Source organism: Neophocaena asiaeorientalis, unplaced genomic scaffold (assembly GCF_003031525.2).
Source record: "Neophocaena asiaeorientalis asiaeorientalis breed wild unplaced genomic scaffold, Neophocaena_asiaeorientalis_V1.1 scaffold1, whole genome shotgun sequence".
NCBI lineage: Eukaryota > Metazoa > Chordata > Mammalia > Artiodactyla > Phocoenidae > Neophocaena > Neophocaena asiaeorientalis.
In genome coordinates, this window is record NW_020171981.1 from 3,177,430 (window position 1) to 3,202,239 (window position 24,810).

At 45.2% G+C, this 24,810-nt stretch overlaps 1 protein-coding gene across 1 annotated transcript in view; it reads right to left on the reverse strand.

Moving 5' to 3' along the window:
* The window catches only part of SOCS7 (suppressor of cytokine signaling 7), a 33,372-nt gene extending 8,568 nt beyond the window's left edge, over positions 1 to 24,804 (reverse strand). The window contains exons 1-8 of the mRNA XM_024744670.1: positions 24,021 to 24,804; positions 16,026 to 16,090; positions 13,604 to 13,708; positions 12,002 to 12,132; positions 11,385 to 11,553; positions 8,785 to 8,913; positions 2,325 to 2,460; positions 1,755 to 1,908 (exon numbers count right to left, since the gene is read on the reverse strand). Coding sequence (XP_024600438.1) covers positions 1,785 to 1,908; positions 2,325 to 2,460; positions 8,785 to 8,913; positions 11,385 to 11,553; positions 12,002 to 12,132; positions 13,604 to 13,708; positions 16,026 to 16,090; positions 24,021 to 24,793 — 1,632 coding nt within the window. The 5' untranslated portion in view covers positions 24,794 to 24,804 and the 3' untranslated portion in view covers positions 1,755 to 1,784. The remainder of the gene's footprint in view (positions 1 to 1,754; positions 1,909 to 2,324; positions 2,461 to 8,784; positions 8,914 to 11,384; positions 11,554 to 12,001; positions 12,133 to 13,603; positions 13,709 to 16,025; positions 16,091 to 24,020) is intronic.
* Positions 24,805 to 24,810: the final 6 nt, after the last annotated feature.

Genomic DNA, 24,810 nt, shown 5'->3' on the forward strand with positions numbered 1-24,810 from the left:
AACGGGAGAGGCCAAAAAAGGGGGAGGCCCCCATCCCAAAAAAAAAAAAAAAAAAAAAAGAGAACTGAGAGGGTGGGGAGAATTAAAGCCCACTTTTCACTCTAAGGCTGTCACTCCTGTGGGTTATTCCCCTTAATTTGTTTTGTATGGGGGATGGGAATGGGAACAGAGGAGGTTAGAAGAGAAGCAGAAGAATTCAGTGCTTAAAAAGGACACTCAGGGGTTTCCCTGGTGGCACAGTGGTTAAGAATCTGCCTGCCAACGCAGGGGACACGGGTTCAAGCACTGGTCTGGGAAGATCCCACATGACGCAGAGCAACTAAGCCCGTGCACCACAACTACTGAGCCTGCATGCTGCAGCTACTAAAGCCCACGTGCCTAGAGCCCGTGCTCCGCAACAAGAGAAACCACAACAATGAGAAGGCCGCGCATCGCAAAGAAGAGCAGCCCCCGCTCGCCGCAACTAGAGAAAGCCCGCACACAGCAACAAAGACCCAACGCAGCCAAAAATAAATAAATTTTTTTTTTATAAAAAAAGGAAACTCGGGACTTCCCTGGTGGTCCAGTGGTTAAGAATTTACCTTCCAATGCAGGGGACACGGGTTCGATCCCTGGTCGGGGAACTAAGGTCCCACACGCTGCAGGGAAACTAAGCCTGTGCACTACAACTAGAGAGCCGGCGTGCTGCAATTAGAGAGAAGCCCATGCACCACAACTAGAGAGAAGCCCGAGCGCCGCAACGAAAGATCTCGCTTGCCACAACTAAGACCTAACACAGCCAAATTAATTAAAATTTTTTTTTTTTTTTTTAAAAAGGACACTCCTCAATAAAAAGGGGTTGGGGGTGGTCTCTGCATCCCAGCAGTAGATCACTAGAATGTGAGATCTTGCACATAACCCACACTACCAAAATCACCATTCTCTAGCAATTTTGTTCCCTACTCCCCTCTACCTTTCAATGTTCACATTAGTGCAATTTAAGACTTTTTTTTTGGCCGAGCCCTGAGGCATGTGGGATCTTAGTTCCCTGACCAGAGATCGAACCCACGCCCTTGGCACTGAAAGCGTGGAGTCCTAACCACTGGACCGCCAGGGAATTCCCAAGAAGACTAATTAAAATTCATATGTGCAAACCAGTATTCCAAGATATTTTATGGGAAAATAAATGAATACTCAGTGTAGCAATGGGAGAAGAGCCTCTTAGATAAATGAATTCCTTAGTTAATTCATTTATCCTTTTCAACAATTTACTTTTCAGTGGCCCAGATGGAATTCTAAATAGAAGAGCAAGCTGTTTTTTCCTCATCCCCATATTCCAAGCCGTGGGACAGAGTGGAACTCTCAGTGAAGTGCATGCCTATTCCAATTAAGGGCATTTTGCGTTCCCTTTGATGAAGTTTTCTTCCCCTTTGCTTTCCTGCTTTATATGTCATTTGTGCGATATCAGGGCGATCAGCCAAAGTAGGAGAGAAGGCCGCACACTTAGCTGCACTTCTGTGTTTTCTTTATATATATTCAGTGATTAACTCGCTTGTTGCTTGGCAAATACTCTTTAAGCCTCTTGTGTCTATCTGCTCTTCTCCCAATTGGGGTATGTGCCTCCCTGGGACTCCATGATCAAATGTGGTGACTCTCTGGACAGATGCCTGGATCAGGGTACACGCATGGGGTGAGAGGAAGAGGGACGAAGCCCAGTGCATGATAACCGCCCAGGAGGAGACTAGGTTGGACAGTGAGGCAGAGTGGAGGCATACCCTTGGTGGTGACCAGCAGGGGGCCCCTCGCTACGTGGAGGGTTCCAACACCTCTTGCTTCTGTTTGGAAATGAGCTGCGCTTCCTTTAGAGACAGGTATACCTCTTCCTGAGGATCATAGTAGTAGAACTTTCGGATATAAGAGATCAGAGGCCTACGAATAACACAAGAGGGATACACACAAATGTTATACATAGCTTATAAAAGAAATACCACCTTTATTCAACCCTCCCTTCTTTTCAATCCCTGTATGGTTGAGACAACACCAAAGACTCTTTGTTGCCCTGACAAAATTCCCACTTTCTCACTTATTATAGTTCTGTCTCCCTCCCTCTTACCATCTCCATTCTACCCTTCACAGAGTCTGCAGAAGGGAAGCCAACACACACACACACCTTCCTCCTTCCTGGCTGTAATGTGACATTTCTAAGTTAGGTGCTAAGACATAGGAGAAGTGAAAGGACAACGCCTGTGAGTTGCCAGGCTCTGCCTGTACACTCAGCTTGCAGGCCTCACTAACACTGTAACTAACCCTCCATTCCTGCCCCACCTCTAAAGACCCCATTGTACTTAGGCAGTGGGAGATCCGGGATGTGATCTATCCGGACGAGCTGTCGGATTCGGAATCGGCAAAGGTGCTGGAGGGATTTGACATTGCTGAATCGGGACACTGGATAGAGCAGCTGGACTGGAGTTGGTGGCAGTCCTTCAAGAACGAAAACCAAGAGAAATATTCAGATGACACTATACAGCTAACTATAATTTTCCTTATGAAGAGAATCCAGGGAAGGGAAATGGGGCTTCTTTACAGTTCATCTATGTGTTCTGTGCAAAAGCTCCCCTCCACAAAGGACTGCTGATTTCCATACCACCACTACCATATTTCATACTCAAGGGAATCTATGCTCCCCTGCTGCAGGCCTCCCCAACCTCACTCTTAACAGCTAAGAGTCTTGCTCTTCAGAACAGCTCAATGAAAAAATGCCGAGCTACAGACTTTGCTCGGAGCCAAGCGGCCAATCCCAGGCCCAAGGCTCTCAGTGAAGGGCAAGAATCAAAGGTATCGCTATTGGGAATGGGAGACACTTGTTTAGCATCTAGAGTACCCTGAAGGTGAGGACTCAGAAAGGCTGTTCAGAGGGGTCCCCACCAAATTCCACCTGAGAGGCTGGTAAGCAGAAGGCAACAGCTAGGATCAAATTTTATAAGCCTGTCACTCCTGCCATTTACTTCAAGCCGGGACAGTCAGGTTTAGCTACCTCTTACTCCCCACCAACCCTCCACCCCCACCAACCACCCTCCTTGCTTCTGAAATTTTAGGTTGGGTACAGGAACAGAAAAAAAGAGGATGATGCTTCTAAAAGAAAAGCAACTACAGTAGCTTGGGCAAGCTGGAATTGGTACTACTCTGCACACAAGTGCCTGCTGACTAATGCCAGCCACGGCTGATGGGAGCCCCACACTCTTATGTTTCATCGCAATATCAGCAGACTCTGTGCTGGGAAATTCCAACCCCCTCAGGGGTCAACACCACAGAATGGAGACACCCAGAATGGCAGGGACACTGAAACAGATTCAGGGGAACAAAGAATACCCTGGTTTCAATAAACAAAGGGGCTATGGAAAGTAAACAAGAAAAGTGCTCTCAGACAGAATCTGAGTTGCAAAACCTTTGAAAGAATTCTTTTCTCAGCCATTGCCATATCAAAAGAAATTCTGTAGACAACTTGTTGGGAAATAAAATATCTAGTATTTTTGGAGTTTAATTTCAACCAGTTTTTAAATTTTGTTTGAACGCATGAGAAGAAAAAATTAAAGCTTGCAGATTGCCTCCCAAAGCCCTTTCATGGTCATTAACAACTGACTTTCTAAAAAAAATTGAAATACATGTTATGCTAAACAAGTAAGCTTATCTTAAAATCATTTAACTCATTCAGTCTTCAAAGCCGTATTCAGACAGATAGCATTATTATCCCCATTTTACAATGAAGGAACCGAGGCCTATTGAGCTAAGAGAATGTGCTCACAGCTCAGAACCAACAAAGCTGGCCTTCCTTGAACACCTACTCTGTCTGAGGAAGAGTTTAGCCCAGGGAACCTCAAAGGAGGGTCCTCCAGGAGTCTCCTCAGAGTGCCTGCCCCTGTGACTGCCTGACAGGGGGGCTGTCCAGACAGTCACAACTCCTTGATTCAGGACCAGTCTCTCTTGACTTCTCACCTCCATCCCTTCAAATCTAAGGCTTATATTTTGAAGCACTGTAGCCCTCCTCCACCCACACACACCATTAAAAAAAAAAAAATTCACACATGGATTTTTCTCTTGAATATATTTAAACTCAAGTGGTTTTAAAATGATTGGGGTTCAAATTCCTCTTTGAATTTTACCCTTTCTCTCATGTTTTAAAAATAGTCTTTAGTAAATTAAACTATGACAAACAGAAAGCTTCCTGGGGGGTTGGTTGTAATACTGCTAAACTCAACATGACGTTTCAGAGATAAAAGTAATTTATGCACCTAATTATTTATTCCCAAAGAAGGACTATGGGACTTGTGCTTAAAGAGGTCAGGATAATAAGTAGCATACAATTATCTGATTGTTTGCCTACTTGAATTTTAATGACCATATATACTTGCCTATTTAATTGTGTTACTTTTAGCCTTAAGTTCACAAATAGCAATTTGAAACCTGTTAATTCTCTGATATTCCCTGGTTTTGCCCGCAAACACAGAAAATGATTGAAGCTCTCACATCCAGAGCTTGTTAACAGATGAGGTCAGAAATGGAAATAAATCCAACATAAGACACCAGTGCAGCGGAAGTGAAAGACAAGGTAGAAGAGTGATCATCAAGAACTTTCCTCTGGTCCTCACGCCAGGGTCCTGGGCACAAATCCAGTTTCCAGGCCCTTGGCTATTTTCTCTTTCCCCAAAAAGGAGCAGGTTAGGAGTGACAAACTTCTTTCAGGTCTGAGCACCCGAACACCCAGGTCTTCCTCCCACAACAAACTGTTCCCTGAAGGCCAGAATTATCCAGCCCCAAACTTGTCAATAGGGCCAAATTGAGAAATTCTAGGATACAAGGAAGACATAGCCCTAAACAAGTAATCATGGCCTAAATGATGGTTACAAAAGAGGAAGCGACCAATTTCCTTAGAGTTATCCAATTCAAAGTGTGATTAAAAAAAAAAACAAAAAGTGTTCTCTCTTCAGGCACTTCACAGCTGATGGAGATTCTCCCAACTAAGAAGGACACATTCACTTTGAGTTCTGGCTCTCACAGCAACAGAAGTTTTGCGCTAATCCAATCACATTCTCTTTCTGAGATTGCTGCTTGGTGTCAGGGGTTTAGTTGACAACTGTGAAATGGACCAGACTGAGGTGTGATCAGCAACCTCAGATTTACCATGACCATGCTCCAACACTGCCATGAGAAGAGATAAGGGGCAAACCAAGCTCAGGTGCCATCATTTTTACCACGATGCGAACTATTCCACTTATTAAATTCCTTCTGCTCCTTACTTGCCACCATCCAGAACCTTCCCATTAGTCCCAGCTTTAAAATTCCCATAAGCCCTGGCATCCTTTTACACCAGTCTGGATGTGCTGTGACTGCATCCAGCTCTAGATCTGAGCCAGAAAAACCTGACGTTGCATCCTGACTCTGCAACTCACTGCACATCAGTTTCTTAATCTGTATTTTAAAAAAGAAAAAAAAAAAGGGAGACTGTAACATCCCTTCAAGGGATTTTGTAAGGGTTAAATGAAATAATACTAGCCCCTTGTAGGCATTCAGTTATCATCATCCCAAAGTCTAAACAAAAGGGCTCCTTTTAGAATGCACCGTGTTATAATCCCTGGTGCAGGCTGACAGAGCTCAACCTACATTCTAATGACTACCACTTCCTCACGGGAATCCTCCCCCCTAATAAAGTCAGCCTCACAGAATGCCTAGACCTCTGTGATAAGCAAAGGAAGGCAGCAAACAATGGTAAAGGAGAACACTGGCCTTGCCTTCTTTGTCCCAATCCTTCAAAGAGAGGTCACTTACAGTCTAGGGGTAAATACTAGTTCGCTTTGCCTTGTCAACTTGATTACAGTTTTAAGTGCAAATGGATATCCTACCTGTAGCATTCCTCACAGGTCCTAGAAAGACAGTTTCCACTAATAAACACAATTCTGACTTCTTCATGTCCTCTCCACAAATCCCAGCAAACTCGACCTGCAATTGGCTTACTGCTATTTCTTTTCCCATAATAGAGGGTGGGAAATAAAGCACAAGATTTGGAGTTAGTTCGGCCTCAGTTTGAATCCTGGCTTCAGCACTGAGTAACCTTTAGAGTAAGTGGCTTCACTTTTTTTCTTCTAAGAAAGTCTTTATTCCTCCTTTATTTTTAGAAGATAATTTCGCTTGATACAAAATTCTAGGCGAGTGGTTTTTTGTTTCAAAACGTTAAATATTTCAATCCACTCTTTTATTTCTTGCATCGTTTCTGAAAAGTCTGATTTAATTCTAATCTTTTTTTTCTTAATAGATCTTTATTGGAGTATAATTGCTTCACAATACCGTGTTAGTTTCTGTTGCACACCAAAGTGAACCAGCCATATGCATACATATGTCCCCATATCCCCTCCCTCTTGAGCCTCCCTCCCACCCTCCCTACCCCACCCCTCTAGGTCATCGTAAAGCACCGAGCTGATCTCCCTGCACTATGCTGCTGCTTCCCGCCAGCTACCTAATTTTACATTTGGTAGTGTATATACGTTGATGCCCCAGCTTTCCCTTCCCACCCTGTGTCCTCAAGTCCATTCTCTGTGTCTATGTCTTTATTCCTGCCCTGCAACTAGGTTCATCAGTACCATTTTTTAGATTCCAGATATATGTGTTAGCATACGGTATTTGTTTTTCTCTTTCTGACTTACGTCACTCTGTATGACAGACTCTAGGTCCATCCACCTCACTACAAATAATTCAATTTTGTTTCTTTTTATGGCTGAGTCATATTCCATTGTATACGTGTGCCACATGTTCTTCATTTTTGGGCCTCACCCTTAAGTTTCCTCACTGACAAAATGAAAATAATCTTTTTTTTTTAAGTAGACCAATCTATTAGCTAACTGTTGCAAGAAATTACAGCTACTGAAATAAAGAACCTGACAAAGTACCTGGCACGTGATAGGCACTCAATAAACAGTAGCAATCACTGCAAGCTCTAACCCTTAACAATGTTAAAAATCTTACTTAAAATTTCTGCAGACAGGGCACATTTGTGGAATGAAACGTGCTATACCTGAGGAGTCCAAGACTCCATGAAGTCTCTCAATACTCTACAAGTAGATACATGCTCCAGACTTCAGAATCCTCTGAGAGGATTTCCCTGGTTCACCCACAAACAGAGCTGATTACCCACCCTGTCCTTGTCAATCACTGTCATGTCTTGTATTGAATTTAACATGTGCTCTTGCCTTTATCTTCCTACCTGTCCCCTTTTTTAAGCTAAGAGCTCTTTGAGCGTAGAGAAGTGCCTTATTTTTGATACTGAGTTTAAAAAATAAATGTTTGTTTGTTAAATAAGTACCCCCAAAGCCACAAACTCTAAAGACTGCTAAGCAGAGCCAGTTCCTGTAAGGAAGGATTCTAACATCTTCCTTTCAACCAAGTCAACTGCATGAGACCCAGCTGTCCTGACGGCACTGAGGCGAACACTAAACGGCGGAGAACTAGTACAGTCTGCACCCTGTCGTGCCTTACTGAAATCACCAAGATTATAAAACACACTCCTGTAACCTGGTTCAATCCTGTCACTAATGTTCCGCTGGAGGCTTCCCTGTAACTTCTTTTTAGAGCAATTTCTTGGCACCCAGTTTGTTTAAGAATCTTAATTTGATTCAGTGGCAAAGCATGAAGTTCTCATGTAAGTTCTGTTTGTATCTTACAAATTCCTCAGTTAATGTGCTTGCCATTTTACTTTTTTCCAACACTATAAAAGCAGATTCCTGCAAACCGTCCCTTCTCCCCACCCTTCAATAGAGACTATATAGCTACCTCCCTACTTGGGCAGAAAGACTACATAACCACACCAGCAAGGATAGGAACTGCCCAGTGCTCCCAAATGGAGACTAGTCTCTGTATTCAGTACTGGTAGGGATACAGGACACAACAAAAAGTATCTACTCTTTGGACTTCCCTGGTGGCGCAATGGTTAAGAATCCCCCTGCCAATGCAGGGGACATGGGTTTGAGCCCTGGTCCGGGAAGATCCCACATGCCATGGAGTAACTAAGCCTGAGCGCCACAACTACTGAACCTGTGCTCTACAGGCCACAAGCCACGACTACTGAGCCCGCATGCCACAACTACAGAAGCCCTTGCGCCTAGAGCCCGTGCTCCGCAACAAGAGAAGCCACCGCAATGAGCAGCCTGCGCACCACAACAAAGAGTAGCCCCCGCTCGCCGCAACTAGAGAAAAGCCCGCACGCAGCAAAGAAGACCCAATGCAGCCATAAATAAATAGGGAAATAAAAAGTATCTACTCTTTGACAGAAAGTTTCGTACAAATGGACAAAATCCAGAGCAGACTGCTATTAAATTCAGCCTCCTTGACACTCACCATTTCTAGTGAATACTCTTTCACTTTCCCTGTTCCCCAAGGAGATGACCTAAGAGCTCTCTGTTTCACATGTAAGTGTGAGATGCCTGGATCAGGGACAACGAGATACCTCTGCAAGTGAAATATTCACATGACTCCTGGACATCAGTGGTGGGATCAGTTTTTTCATTCATATGATCGAAGAAGCAAAGATTCCTTCTCAATATGTTGAGGGATCAATTCCTTCTCAATACAAGGGCAGGAGAGGGATCTAGGAAGAGTGGTTGCTACAAGAGCCAGGAAGAAAAGCTTCAGGTAAAAAAGCTTCAAGTGTTTTTGGTTTTGGGTTTTTTTTTTGTGGGGGGGGGTGCAGGGGAGGAGGTAGAGATCCTACACTGGATCATATCCAAGTTAGTTAAATAATTAATGTAACTATAGCCTTACCTGGAACCCTGGATCTCAAGAAATAGAGAAACTTCCCATTCTTGGAGTGCATGATGGCTCTCTTAATGAACTCCACCACTGATTGACAGCGATCCTCAAACTTGGGATGACACCACAGGCTGAAGGTTCCTGCCATGGAAAGTTAAGGAGAGGTAAAAATGCAAAACTTACTTCGAAAAGATCTGAGAGGCTGGCTTGAACATTTTAATGATTCTCACTTCTGGGACGGTAGTTTTTAGTCAAGCTGAGTCAGACAAAGGTCCCTGTTCCTGCTTGTTCCACAACTAATGGAAAGATGTTGCCTTTAATAAGACATAAATTAGGTCTTACAAGGTTTTTGTTAAACAATAATAAATTCAAGTCAGAAAAAGAGATATGAATACATTTTGTTGGCTATGAACATGAATCTTTAAACCACAGACCATAAAGAAAAGACTGCTATAGCAAAAGCAAGTTTAAATGACATACCCTCAAAAATACCTAAGTCTTCAAGTATGCATGGAATAGTCCAGGAAAGACAAGAATAGCAGTTTTGTGGGTCTCACTCATTCATATGTGTGTTAGGCACAAAAATCAAATTCTAAGTCTTTTCTTCCGTAACTTCTAAAATCCCATGCTCCAACATGTTACAAAGATCCCACCCCAAACTTTAGAATCGTGAAGGCAAAAGGGAATCTGAACTCCCATGACTTAAAAAAAACAACAACAAAAAAACTCCAACAACTAAAGCACTAAATCCAAAGGAGTCACAAAAGGGATACTAATCACTCAAGAGAACTATAGATTTGAGTCTCCCTAACTACTCTCACAGGATCACTTAAAAAGATGAAGACAAATGTTCCACTGCAAGCTGGCAACTGAAAGGCCCACAGGCTTCTATCAAAAATTCCATTTATTCAAGGAAGAAAAGTCCCTTTGAACAAAAAGTAACTGGAGAACCATTTGAAAACGCCCTCCCATTCCTGGCATCTCACCTATCAGGAACCTAGGGGTCAAGCATTTATTCATCATTTCCATGGCCTAGTCACATCATTTTAATAGGTTTATAAAAGCACTTCACTCTTAACTGCTTTGTTTTCTTTGTTTGTTTGATTTTTGTTTTTAGAAACAGCAGGAAAACAGGCAGCAGTCTACCCCACAGTTCTCTAATTCTCAGGTCTTTGGACTGAAGTTCCTTTCTCTTCATGCATCTCGAAAGCAGAGGTGGAGGGGCTTCCCTGGTGGTGCAGTGGCTAAGAATCCGCCTGCCAATGCAGGAGACACGGGTTTGAGCCCTGGTCCGGGAAGATCCCACATGCCACAGAGCAACTAAGCCCGTGCACCATAACTACTGAGCCTGCGCTCTAGAGCCCACGAGGCACAACTACTGAGCTCGTGTGCCACAACTACTGAAGCCTGTGCACCTAGAGACTGTGCTCCGTGACAAGAGAAGCCACCACAATGAGAAGCCCATGCACCACAATGAAGAGTAGCCCCTGCTCGCTACAACAAGAGAAAAGCCCCACGCGTGGCAATGAAGACCCAACGCAGGCAAAAATAAATAAATAAGAAAGCAGAGATGGGGGCAGAGGAAACCATGGACAAGGCTATGCTGACCTAAACAGGTACTTCCTGTCTAACAAGAGAAGCAAACCAAATAAATCCCGCAGAACATGGCTGAGAGCAGGAGAGAGACAGTGGTGCCTGAGAAGAGCATGGAAGAGCCCCTTACTTGAAATTCAATATCTAATATAGCTCATTTGAAGTTGATCACATGTGGGAAGAGTATGAGGGATAGGGGGGCAAGTCCCTGAAACTCCCCAGAGCTCTCCACACTTTTTAAATTTGTAGCATATTACAAATTTTTGACAAAGGATGTATTAGCCAGCCCTACCACCAATGACCATCACAAGTTTGTGGCCCAAGTCAAATACAGAATGCCCAGCCAGACTGCAGTGTTGAACAAGTCAGCTTCTCGACATCACTGCAATATTAAGCACAACCGGACCACAGCGGGGGAAGTACTGCCAGGAAGGAAGACAGACAGTCTAAAGTACGTTGATCCCACAAACTCTCATAGAGTTCTGATGACTATTTCCTATGAGACTACAAAGCTGACCAAAAGAAGACATAATTATCACCATGCTGCCTGGCAAGAAGAGCTGATGTGACTTCCAGGCAAAGAAATTCAGAACAGAACAGTCACAGGATCAACAAATTCTCCTCTTTGTATATATGATTTCATAGTAAATATCTCTAGATGGTAAGTTTAATTATAAACCAAAGTCTGGAAGAATGTGTCTAATGGTCCTAGGTTATTTCTTCCTTCTACCAAGAGAGTTTTACTGGCTTTGTTCTGTTCTTCTTTAGACTCTCCAATTTAGTAGACAAGATGCTGAGAATACTTCTAAACGGCACCCTTAGGCTCCTCCCAAGCCCCACCAACATTTCTTCCAGTGATCGAAACCAGTGCCCATATCAATATTCAATTGAGTCTACGAGATTTTCCTCCCAATTCACAGTTCCATTTCTATGAACCCTTCCAATGAAAAAGTCAGATAGCAAAGGTAGGAAAAGGCAAAGGGGGAAGAAGGCTTCCTTCAAATGCCAGCACCTCTCACCTCTGTAGTGCTCCATTCTGGTGTGATGGGTGATACCCTGTGACCGGAAACTGAGGCTCAGGATATAACGAGGATCAGAGCTGTCTCGTACCAGGAAAGAACCATCGGGCTTGCCTTTCAGCTTCATCTCTGCATCTTCCCAGTTCATCGGCCCCCAATACCAACCACACTGTCAAAGAAGAAGTGGTCAAGTAGTTAACAGAACAGAGAAATGTCAAAGTTTTCAGCACAATTTCTCTCACCACAAGAACCCCGTTTCCAAAACACTGCAATAGGTAAAAGCTGCTAGGAGTGTCCCAACCATTAGCAGCTCAATGAACACCAGGTTCATCACACTTTTAGGCCTCCAAAGTAACAGAAAAATAAGTTTACAATTCCATTACCAAGGCCCTACAAAGAAGAGAAGAGCGACCTGGGTTAACTATGTAAACATTTCTCCATCACGTTCAGATTTTTTTTTTCAGATTCAATTTTACAACATCTCTTATAGAACTAATAATAGCAGCATATTGTTTTGTCACTGTAAATACAGAGACAAGGAAACTACTCTTCCTCTAAAAATAATAAAAGGGGAGCTGGAACAGAATTAGGAGAATGCAAGAGGAGGCACCACTTACCTTCTCCAGCTCTCGAAGGCTGGCTGCAAAGCTGCTTGAGTCGGGCCGGTAGAGGGGACACTGGAGGGGTGGCGGGGGTTGGCTGTGCAGGGATTCGGCCGCTCGGAGGGGAGCAATCCGGGGAAACGCATCTGCAGGGCAAGAGAGTGGCGGTCACTTGTCGACCCTCATTGTTCCCAACCTCAAGTAGACCGTCCCCCCAAAACAAAGAGGCTAACTGAAGAGGGGCAAGGCATTAGAAGATAAGCTGGAAAGGGTGGAAGCCAAAGCAGTGGGGAAGAGCTGGATGGGCTGGGACAAAAAGCCGTGTGGGCTCGTGTAAGCTGTGAAGGATGGGTGGGGGCGTTTAACCCCAGGAAAGGGGTAAGGAGCAGCTCACTAACCTGACTAAGGTGACTACTTCAGGGCCTTCACCAGCCTAGAGCGATTCCAACTTCTCCCACCTCGAGGTGAAGTGCCAGTAAAGCAGCCTTGGAAATAGTGACTCGCTTACTTACCCGGGAAGAGCAATGATTTTGCCAGGCAAGTAGATTTTGCCAGGTAAGTAGAAAATAATTCATTTCATTCATTTTATTCCTTGGGTACTGGAGGCTGGCAAAGCAGGTATGGGCTACTGAATGCTTGGTACTTATCTACAAGGCTGCAGTAAATGCTAAAAGCTTAGAAAAACCACAGAACTTTGAAAACCAGCAACATATTAAACCTCCTCCCTCTACTAAAATTAAGGCAGTTTCCTAAATGATACTGACTCAAAGACTGCAAAACAGTTTCAGCAGCAAAGAGACAAAAATATCCAATAGTCTTTTATCTCTACCAAAAATCAGATTCACCTCCATAAAGAAAACGGGTTAGAAAAACCAGTTCTTGGCCTCATTTCCAAGGAGTTCTGGTCCAGCCAAGGGGATACAATTTAAGCTTTCTCATAAATTCTGTTATTTCCATAAATAAATTTCTCCCATCCTTCAGAAGTATATCACTTGGTACTCCCCACTCTTGCAAGTCCTGCGTCTAGGCTAAGCTAACCTGGGGCATGAGGTGGAGGAGGCGGAGGTAGGGGGAAAGACTGCAGGGAAGACCCCATCGGAGCCACAAGGACAGATGTAGGCAGCGTCCCACTGATATCATCTAGAAGAGAGAACAAAAGCAAGAGGTTCAGAAATATGGGCACAGAATGAGCAAGGTGAAGGCAGAGGAGAGGGAGAAGGATCATCAGGCTGCCCTCTGGGGCAAGATGGCCTGACCTTCACCCTGTCTTTTTGCACACAGGGCAACAATCATCTTAATCTGGTTTCCTCGGCTTGAAAGCAGGAAAGTAAGGATATCCCTAAAGCTGTCCACTAGCAGTAGATTCAGAGCAAGATAAATACCCTTTATAAATAAATAAAGATCGAATCCATATATGGACAGTAGATGTTATAGCATGCAGGTAAGAGACCCATTTAACCACTTCGGGAGAGGACAGGGGTGCTGAGAAAGGGACAAGAAATAATTGGGCCATCAATAGAAACCCAGGAGCTTGTTTGGCTCCTGGCAAGGAACAACAGGTCCATAGAGCTCACCCTCCCACTAGGGCAAGAAGACAGAGAGGGGAGGAAACTATACCTAGGAGGCTGAGGCTTCTTCTTGGAGGAGGAGGGGGAGTTGGAGGGTGTGGAGAGGTCAGGCCCCGCTGAGAGATGTCCACGTCCACAAGTGACACTGTTTCACCTGAGGGATTCATGGAGCAAGCATGTTACAGTAGCACCTTGCCCAAAGCCGAGGCCAGGAAGCAAAGGGAAACAGAGGGCAAGCAAGGGAGGCTAGAGAGGTCCATGGCTCTCAGAAAGCTCAAAATCTAATGCTCCTTGGCTGGAATCCCACCCCCCGCCCAAAAAAACCACCTGAGAAGTCAATTTTAAGTTCCATCATTCCTTAACCCCGTTAAAGATCAAGGATCTTTAAGACAAAAACATGGGATTGACAGTTGAAAAGCCAACTAATCCTGGCTCTGCCACTGAGGATATAACCTTGAATAAGAGGTCTTCTTTATTCAAATAGAACCCACACCACTTATTTTTTACAGATTTGTATACCAATTTTTGCCTCGGAGAGCAAGGCAAGCAGCTTGTTACAAGCCCAAATGGACATGGAAAGCAAGTGCCAGTAAAATGTAAGAACTGTTAAGCTGAATGCAGATAAAGGTCCCAATGTTAGCTCTACCTTCTTCCTAAATGGCTTTCCACATCTAGGTTTTCCAGGATATTCACTCATAAGAGAACCAACCATTTCAGATATCCATTAATTCCTAATAGTTGAGGCTGCAAAGGCCGAAAAGTGCATTTACAACCCTAATAATTAACTACTTCCTCAGTCAGCCAAAAGTCAGGCACATGGTTTCCTTACTTCCCAGCATGTCACGCAGTTCTGTTCTCTGCCATATACACTCCTTCTTGCCACCCAACCCCGTCTAACCTCTCTCCACTTGAATCACCAGAAAACGAAGGGTATTTTATCAACAAAAGGTTGACAGCCAAGAATAAGTTTGTTTTGGTAGGTCTGATCCACAACTCAGAATTTGGGATTTCTGTAATTTGGCCCTTAGGGTGTTATTTTCAACACCTTCTTCTTATTTGGGAAGCTGAATTACCCCTCAGCTAGAATTTTAATGTTTCCCAGTTAAGAAAATGAGGTAACAAATATCTCTAAAAGGCCAGAAGCTGGGTTTTCAGAATCTAATATGGTTTTTTTTAACAAAGGTCTTGAACACTAATTAAGATAAGCAGAAAAGCTCTTCCAAAAGTCATCAGTGGAAGTTCTAGGAACTCATCACACAGCTTAATGACTGAGGGCCTAGCTGCCCAGAGCAATGCAATGAGCCCAGGTTTCCTGAAGGGTCAGAGAGGTCTAGATTGTATGCACTTAAAGGATGTAATTCAAGAGAGCTAAGGCTCTTTGAAATAAGAACGTGGAACCTGAAACTACAAATGTGGGTTTCATTACTTTAAAAGGGAAACAACTACTAACTAGAAAGACATTCTGCTACAGGATAAGATCCTTTAATTCGTTGCTTGGGATAAGAACAGAAGGGATATGAACAGAGGACCTCCTTCTCCACCTGTGCCTAGTGCAGGCACCAACTCACCTGTCCTGACAGCTCACAGCAGTCTACCCAGTGATGGGGGTTCCGCTAGACGGCTTAACATTTTCCTGGAAATGTCCAGTCCCAGATCAGAATTCTTGCAATCATCTTTTTTGAGGGACACAGTATCCAAAAGAGTTTAAAATTGGGATTCGGTTTAAAGGCTTCTCAGCCATGCCCAGTGAAGAGCACTCAGTTTCTGAGATTTGAGGCTGTGAGCTCCAGACTTCCTTTTCTACAGCTCATTCAAGCAGGAGCTTCACACCTGACTCACGAAACAAAAGGTCTCCCTCTCAGAAAAAGCCCCCCTTTAAAGGAGAAGGCAAAAGGACATTTGACCGCTTTCCTACTTTAGCAACTGTGTTCCCTGCTGCAAGAGGAGAGACTTAAATTAGATCCAGTGAAGAACTCTTTAACAGCTGCAAGAACTGCTAGCCCCTAAAATGGGTAAGACAAGAGTTCATGTGATCCCCTTTGCCCAAAGTCTTTAAAAATAGACCAGATCATCATGGATCATGTTTATTAGATAATCCATGAACTCCCTTGGAAGCAGGGACAGGAATTGTATGACTTTTGGGGAGTCCTTTATGCGTTATGAGCCTATAAATTTGTAATTTCTACTTTTAATTTATATGTGATGACCCTGAACTAAAGCCTGCAAGACTGCCAGGGCCACGTAATTACCAGCACGCAGTCTCTACCTCGAACTATAAAACATCCAAAGTCAAGGATACATTTCACACCATAAAAATAGCCTCACCCCAAACCCAGCAGGCACGAAATGAAGAAAATAACTGCAGACATGCTTGAAGCTCCCTCTGAGATGCATCTGCAAGTGTTTCCTGACTCGTCTCAGAACACTCGTGCTTTCAGATGTCAAAAGAAAAAGAAAGAGATCACCCTTACCTGTGAACAGGGGGCTGAAGGAGACCGGAGAAAAGGCACTTTGAGTTCTTGTCAACCTGGGTTTCCTGAGGGGTGAGAAGCACACAGAGAATGAGGTGCGGAATGAACACACATTCATTTAAATCACTGCAGCAACAACAACAAAAAATCACTGCAACGCTCAGTTCCAGATGCACCAAAAAACAAAGCAAACCCTAGTCGTTGTCAGCCACACTTTTGTAATAAAGCCTAAAATTTAAAGGGGGAGAATAAAACAATTAAGGCAATCCCTAAATAGATTTGGCTACAGAATTCAGCAGCCTACAAAGCAATAAGAAATCTCTTTGGAGCTTTCCATACCCATCACATTAAAAGACTAAAACACCTTGAGTGGTAATTAGTAAGTCCACTTCTAGAAGAAGCAAGTCGGACACAGAGTTGATTTTCACACGGGAGCCAAGAAAAAGGTTCTTGACCTGAACAGGTGCCACCTCAGAGCACCAGCTTTCCCTCTGGGCCTGCTCCTAGGAGCAGGAAGTCCCAAAATGAATCAGGCAAGATTTTTGGACTTGAGAACAGCACTATAGGATACACATGCAATCTTCAACCAGTAAGAACTCTGATTTTTGCAAAATGCCTCCAAGCCATAGGTCAAAACCAAAGGGGAGCCTCTTCAAGTTAGGAGCTCTGCCTGGCACCCAAAGAAGACGGCCTCTTCCCCTTTGAGAGCTGCCAGTCACAGCTCTCCCCCCAGGACTGCTCCTGATACTGCTCCCAAACCAACTGGAAAACCCAGATCTCCTGTGAAGACACACCAATTTCAACTGGCTTTTAGGCGAGAAATGAAAGAAATCCAAAAGACTCAGACAAAGACTTTCTGGCTAGAAATGTGCTGAGCTCAAAAAACTCACCTGAGAATGACTGAACTGACTAAAAGGGAAAGAAGTTGAGGAGGTGATGAAGATATGCTATACCTTGATTATGGCAGAGGTTATGATGTTGACATCTGCCAAAATTAATAGAACTCAGCAATTTTAAAAAGGGGAATTTTAGGTGGTATATAAATGATATGTCAACAAATCAGGCTTAAAAAAAAAATTCTACCACCAAATTAAATGCCTGACTCCACACCTTGTAGCTGGCTCACTTTCCAAAATTACTCTCACCCAAAGGTTGAAATAAAACTTCAACTTCACCAATAGACAGGGGCAGAAGCAAAGAAAATCCAAAATGAAATCCTATTTTAAAATATTTGACTTTGGAAGATCTTTATTCATTTATGTTTTAACAGAGATGTCTGCGCTTCTCAGAACTCACTTCAAACAGAATTTCAAAACCATACTGTGAAGACCTTACTCAGAAACAGCCAAGATGCCGGAATCCCTCTCCTGACCTATCTCACACGCCCTCTGCAGCCGCCTCCATGATGAGACTTGAGAAGTCAAATGATGGTGCCCACTGTCAACACCCCGCCCACAGCACACACAGGAGAGGTGGCTACATCAGAACAAGACACAAGCACACATAGTCCCTCTATTTATAAAAGTTGCTCATGGCAGTCTGCAGCTTAGTTGCAACACTCCAGAGAGCTGGAATGGAAAGTTAATTTCCACTGGACATTAACTTTAAGACTGAAGAGCTTTCAAGCTGATTTTTATTCAGTAACTTGTGGATACAACATTAAACTCAGCAAGCAGAAACCTAAAGCACTGGCCTTTCGAAGGGTTCACACCTCAGCCATTTGGCAGTTTGCCTCTTTTCAAAGGAAGCTGCGTTACTCTGCCATCTGCCCATACTGGGGACGAGCCTCCTCAGTGCCAAGCACTGAAGAACAGCAGTACCCAAACGCACACATCTTGCGGAGGCCTTCTCACTCCAGCTCATCTTCTCCCCGCCCCTGGCATTTTGAAGAAAATCATAGTTTCTAGGATCTAGAAAAAGAAATACATACGACTCTAAACCCAGGCAGAGCCATTTGAGAGCCCTAGGATGGCTTTTTCTGGCAAATAAGGAAGGTTAAAGAAGTAGAAGGTCGGGGCTTCCCTGGTGGCGCAGTGGTTGAGAGTCCGCCTGCCGATGCAGGGGACGCGGGTTCGTGCCCCAGTCTGGGAGTATCCCACATGCCGCGGAGCGGCTGGGCCCGTGAGCCATGGCCGCTGAGCCTGCACGTCCGGAGCCTGTGCCCCGCAATGGGAGAGGCCACAACAGCGAGAGGCCCGCGTACCGCAAAAAAAAAAAAGAAGTAGAAGGTCTAAGAGGCTGAAAGGCTAATAATAAATATGAGTGCTTCCTTCTCTCTTTGGGGAGATACTGTCTAACTGAAAATCCAAAACAGTTTCTGTCTCAAGGATCCTGAGAGCATTCTAATGGCAGTCATTCATGAAAAGACCAATCTAGACAACTATAAAAAACAAAGCAAGGGAATGATGAACATAAAATTGAGGATGGTGGTTGGTTACGTGGGGGAGGGCGAGATGTAATCAGGAAGTAACACACAGGGGTCTTCAAAGGTACTGATAACATTCTATTTTTTAAGCTTAGTGATGGTTACCCAGGTACACATTTCATTATTATTATTGTACATACACTTTATACATCTCTTCTTGTATATATGAAACATTTAAAATGATAACCATTCTAAGCTGGATGTGCTGTTTTTTGGAGAGCAACATGAATGACACAGCTCCAGATAACATTTTTAACTAACCCTTCTATACTACATTCCCATATTATTCTATTCCTCCCCAGACCACCTTGACAAGCATTAGGGTACAAAGTTAAGCCACTGTAACTCTGCCAGTGGGCCACTTGCATCTTAGCAGCAGAAAAACCTGACGGGTGGTGTGGGGTAGGACTTGGTGGGCTATGCCTCAGATGGCAGAACAAGACAGGGGCAGCAGAAGACCTTAGGTAAAGGTCTTCTCTGAGGCAAGTAGTCCTTTGTGTCAGCTATGTACTGCTTGTGCTGCAGGTAACAGAGATAGGATGCCTCTGTCCATTTCCACTCTGCAAATTACTAACTGTATGGCAACAGATCTGTGGGATAAAAGGAGTTCATTAGACTAGACAGGCTGACAACACACTGATATAACCACTGGCCACTTTTCAAATTCCTTGAAACCTAAAATATAAACAATGAAATAGTAATGCTTTCCCTCTCTTGTCCATAAATCCCCTCTACGGTGTCCTAAGACTTACACATGTCCTTTTCTAACTTCTAAAGTAGGATGTCCAAATATCAGGTTTTGTGGCCACAATTTACCTCTGCCCCTGCTAACGCACACAGTGCCAAGTCAGCCAGCCTCTGCCATTTCCAACACATCATAAGCCAGTGTCTGCTCTTGAGCTACGGGCACAAAAACCACATGTTCATTTTTAGTTCCAATACACAGACATCTGTGCAACAAGGTCAGATCTGAAACTCCACCATAAACCAACTAAAGAATCTATGGAGGGAACTTCCAGAGAAAAGCCCAGAGGTGTAGCCCAAGGTCTAAAACCTTAGGAATGATGTCAGTGGACAAAATGTTAAGAAGTAAAAGACACAAGACTCAAATGGACAGAGATTTCTGAAGCCAGGCTGCTCATTCCAAAAGAGAGCTTGTCAACCACAACCACTTCATGGAAAAATAGTTAAAAAGATCAACAGAATATGGACCCAAAACCGAAACATAAAGTCAGACCCTCCTTGGGACTTCCCTGGTGGCACAGTGGTTAAGAATCTGCCTGCCAATTCAGGGGACACGGGTTCGAGCCCTGGTCCCGGAAGATCACACATGCTGCCAACTAAGCCCGTGCGCCACAACTACTGAGCCTGCGCACTGAGCTCTGAGAAGCCCGCACACCACAACAAAGAGTGCCCACTCTCCACAACTAGAGAAAGCCTGCACGCAGCAATGAAGACCCAATGCAGCCAATAAATAAATAATTTTAAAAATAAAAACACTTGGAGTTTAAAAAAAAAAAAATCAGACCCTCCTCACCACACCATAAAATCATTTTGCTCTCAGCATGTCATGTTCTTTCTCAAAAAGACCCCTTAGACCTGAAGACCCAGGAAAACAGAGAAAAGGGTTTCTCACGTCTGCCAGGTCTGTCCACGACAGCAGGGCCCCAAATTGATGCCAAGGGAGCCTGCCTCTCTTTCCAGAATTGAATCTTTCTTCCCAGATAGGAAACCACTACAGAACTGTTCTCCATTTTTCCACCTCACAACTATGAAGACTGCCAGTAATATCCTCAACTGGTAAGAAAAAAACAAACCTTGAGAAATGAACAAGGTACCGATTTCCAACCAAGTATGTATTATGTGATGATTCAAAAAAGTAAGATCAAATGCTATTTCTCACCAAACACAAAGGAAGACAATCAGCTAAACATATGTGAAACAGACAAGGGAACTTCACTGGTTTTCCTGAAATAGCAATCGTATATAACACTGAAGCCCACGGGCATCAAGCCCAGCTCTCTGAATCCCAACATATGTGTGTTACACGGCCTAGCCCAGTTCTTCAGAACAGAAACCTGATTAGCTGGTGGGCCCATTTCTTCCTTCACTTCAAAAGAGTTACCTAAGCTAACTCATACTAGACCTAAGACTCTGTATATCCAGGAAGGTCAACTTAGCAGACTCTAAAGCATCTGAAAGGAACTAAAGTTTGCTTAATGTTAAAATATGTAAACTGTTAAGCCTTATTAATGATTGTAGGGGGACTTCCCTGGAGGTCCAGTGGTTAAGACTCAGTGTTTCGGGCTTGCCTGGTGGCGCAGTGGTTAAGAATCCACCTGCCAATACAGGGGACATGGGCTCGAGCACTGGTCTGGGAAGATCCCACATGCCACAGAGCAACTAAGCCCATGTGCCACAACTACTGAAGCCCGCACGCCTAGAGCCCATGCTCCGCAACAAGAGAAGCCACCACAATGAGAAGCCCGTGCACCGCAACAAAGAGTAGCCCCCACTTGCCGCAACTAGAGAAAGCCCATGCGCAGCAATGAAGACCCAACGCAGCCAAAAACAGAAAAAAGAATCCTCCTGCCAATGCAGGGGACACGGGTTCGAGCCCTGGTCTGGGAAGATCCCACATGCCACAGAGCAACTAAGCCCATGTGCCACAACTACTGAGCCTGTGTGCCACAACTACTGAAGCCCATGTGTCTATAGCCCGTGCTCCGCAACAAGAGAAGCCACCGCAATGAGAAGCCAGCACACCACAACGAAGAGCAGCCTCCGCTCGCCGCAACTAAAGAAAGCCCGCATGCAGCAACGAAGAGCCAGCGCAGCCATACATACATACGTACATACATAAAGAAATAAAAAGACTCTGCGCTTCCACCACAGTGGGGGCAGGTTCTATCCCTGGTGAGGGAACTAAGATCCCACATGCCGTGCGGCATGGCCAAAAAATAAATTAATTAAATTAAATTAAAAAATGATTGTAGGAGGTACTTTCTAGTAATAGCTGTGGGGAAGGTAAATGCTGAGAAGAGCAAAGAGAATCATGCCCAGAGGTTACTGTAAAAGCCCCAAATTATACAGCAAAGACTGCAGAGACTCGTAATTAACTCCAACAATAAGAAGGCAGGCATATACCTTCTGGCAAAAGACTGACATTTCTCATGGCTTCCAGGTCCTACCAATCAAAACAAGAGCACAAGCTAAAAATCCAAACTTATCCTTCCTCCCAACAGGGCGGACTTACTAAGGAGGTGCAGATCCATAGAAATCACAACTACCCTGGCCAGACTTATCAAGCTTCTCACAGCTGCGAGGCTGCCAGCAAGACTGGCACATAGTAAGCTGTGGAGAAGCTAACAAGAAAATCTAACAGCACCAAATCCTAAGCACTAAAAAAAAAAAATCACCAGTTCAATCTTACTACTTCTCCTCCAAAAGCACAAAATATTCCATCTCAATTTCTCTTGTCTTCACTCTATTCCTATAAGGACAGGAACAAGACAGGAATCACTCCCATTTTACAGATTAAAAAACGGGGGAAGTATGAAGAAGACAAAATTGGCCCGCATCCCACAGCTGATGCTGGAGTCCTACATGGAATCTAAACGTTCACATTCCCTGTACAACATGCTGCCTCCTAACAGCAGTCAACCAAACGTTCATACATGAATACCTAGCTCTTCTCCAATTCATCAGAAAAAGCTCTTGGACCAAAAAATGTAATTCTCCAGTGCCCTGAACTACGCCTCTCTGCAGAGCTACAGCCCAATTTGCTCTGCAGTAGAAATCTGTATTGTGCTTAGTGTGAGGGTTGGCCACAGAGCAGCCAATGGCCATTAAATTCTGCTTCCAAATGCAAAAAACCGTACAATGTTATATGCCTTTTCCTCCTCCTAATCTATTAGACGTAGCAGCTAATTTCACGCCACACCTCCTATTTGGCGTCTCTGGAATCTCAGACCAAGTCCTGGTCAATATGGAACAAAGGCAAGACAAACCACAAGAAAACTAGCAATCTATCCTATGTCATTACCCACAGCTTCAATCCTGCCCTCCCCCCAGCTGATGAAAATTTCATCTACACTGGTTACATGGAGCATCCAACGCAGAGCCTACCAGGAAATAGCTGCTTCAACAGCCACACTGTTCCAGACCTGAGCTCCCAGCGTGAGTTCATTGGGAGGCAAATGTGGAAACATACATCTACCTGAAGGGGCAACACGCATCAACCTACTGATTTCCTCAGGAAGTCTGGGTTTGGTCTGATCCCCAAGATAAGCCCCCGGCCCAGCTGTTCAGAAAAGGCAACAAAGTCAAACTGACCAAGGGAATTCCCTGGCGGTCCAGGGGTTAGGACTCTGCGCTTCCACTGCAGGGGGCACAGGTTCCATCCCTGGTCAGGGAACTGAGATTCCCCCGTGCCACATGGCAAAAACAAAAAGAAACAAACAAACAAAAAAATTGACCCCACACTTTACTCTTGAAGTACAAGTTCCTTTGAAAGGATGAGTGGTTTCCAGTCCAGATCACACCTGAGGACCGACTAGGGAGCTTTTTAAAAATTCAGTCTTGGCCCTCTGATCATTTCCCAAAGCTCCCCACGTGATTCTGGTGAACAGTAGTTCTCAATGTTTTTCAGCCTTGGGTTGTGGCTGCCAGTGCATCTCATGAATCCATCACATGAGCTGCATCAAAACCAATTCCAATCTTTCTAAGAACCCACTCAACAGTGCAAACCACAATGGCAGTTACCACAAGGGAAGTCTCATTTCATTGACACAAAAGTTGACAGCTTTTCTAAACCAATGTACAAATCTAACACTGGATATCTGAGAGCCGTCCACCCTTCAGAAATGCAGGAAAAAAATGTCTAAGTTTGGAATTTTCATCAATTGGGCTAGAACTCATGTACTAACGTACATGAGTATACCTCGTACTTAGACTTCTCATGTGGGTTTGAGAGCAAGGCTATTTTCTATTCTCACAGTGGTCAGCATACAGGCTTGAGATACCAAGTATATCTAAGAAACCAACCAAGAAAACATTAAAACTTTGAACCAGAGATGCCCAACTGACTGCTGGCCTACAACTACACAAGTCTGTCACATCACCTGCACGCGTGAATGTGAAGGGGGTGCTGGTACACAGAAAGAATAAGCAAGGTGGTCAGATACAACACCAACTTTTTGCCCCAAAGGCTACACCTTTCCATCAAGCCCCCTGCCAGGGGTAATGGTAGACAGACACCTTGGAAAAACTTTAAAAGCTGGGACAGGGTGGGCGTGCGGGGGGATGGTTTGGAATCATCGCCCAACTACAGAGATGCTAACCAGCTGATAAGTGTCACCGCGGGAGTGAATTCTTAAGAGTGAAGGCTGCTCCCACAATCAGCTCTAACCTAATGGGCAATGTCACCACCTTTCACCCCAAGTCTCCGCCTCCTTATGAAGACCATACCTTAAGAATTGTCAGGATCGTGTTAGCAGTAGAATAAAAGGGAAATGAAACAAGAAAAGGAAGCCGGTCAGCCAGCCCCACCGCCCCCCAGCCGGTCTCACCTCCCCGCGTCCAGCTCCCGGCCCGCAAAGCCTCCCACGTCTGTCAGGCTCGCAGCCGAAGCACCCAGCTCTCCGGAAGGCCTCTTGCCGGCCCCATCCCCACCGCCGGAGCCACCGTTGCAGCTCTTCGTGCGGAAGAGGCGACTGAGGCGGACTTTGAGGGAGCTCTTCCGAGAAGGGCCCGCGAGCGGCCGGAGGGGCCCAGGAGGAGGCGGGGGTGGGGGAGGTTGCTGCTGCTCCCCTCTACTCAAGCGCCCTGGAGGGACCAAGTCCTGCACCAGGAAGGGCACCGGGGGTAATTCAGGGCCCGGGGGCTGCAGAAGAAGCCGGCCGCCCCCTCCTCCTCCGCGGCCCGGGCTGCTGAGCTCCTCTTCCGAGCAGCTGTTAGTCTCCAGGCTCTCGGCCTCCGACTCCAAGCCTTCCAGGACCAGCAGCGCGTCGCTCGTTTCCGTGGGGTCCTCCCCGGCCTGCGGGGCGGCAGCAGGCGGCTGGGGCTGCGGAGGGGGCGGCTGCGGGGGGCACGGGCACGGGCAGCAACCCCCGCCGACCGTCTTGACCCCGGGCCCCGCAGGCTGCCCGAGCCCCAGAGCCGCCAACTGCGCCTCTAGTCCAGCCGCCGGGCCCCAGGTCCGCTCGAGCGCCAACCCCGGCGGCAGGGCCTTGGGGTCCAGAGCACAGCGGTGCCGAGGACACAGCAGTTCCGAGGGTCCCGGCTCCCGGGCCGCCTCCGCGTCCTCCTCCTCCGGCGGCCGACCCACGTTGCGGAACACCATCAGCTGAGGCGGCCGGG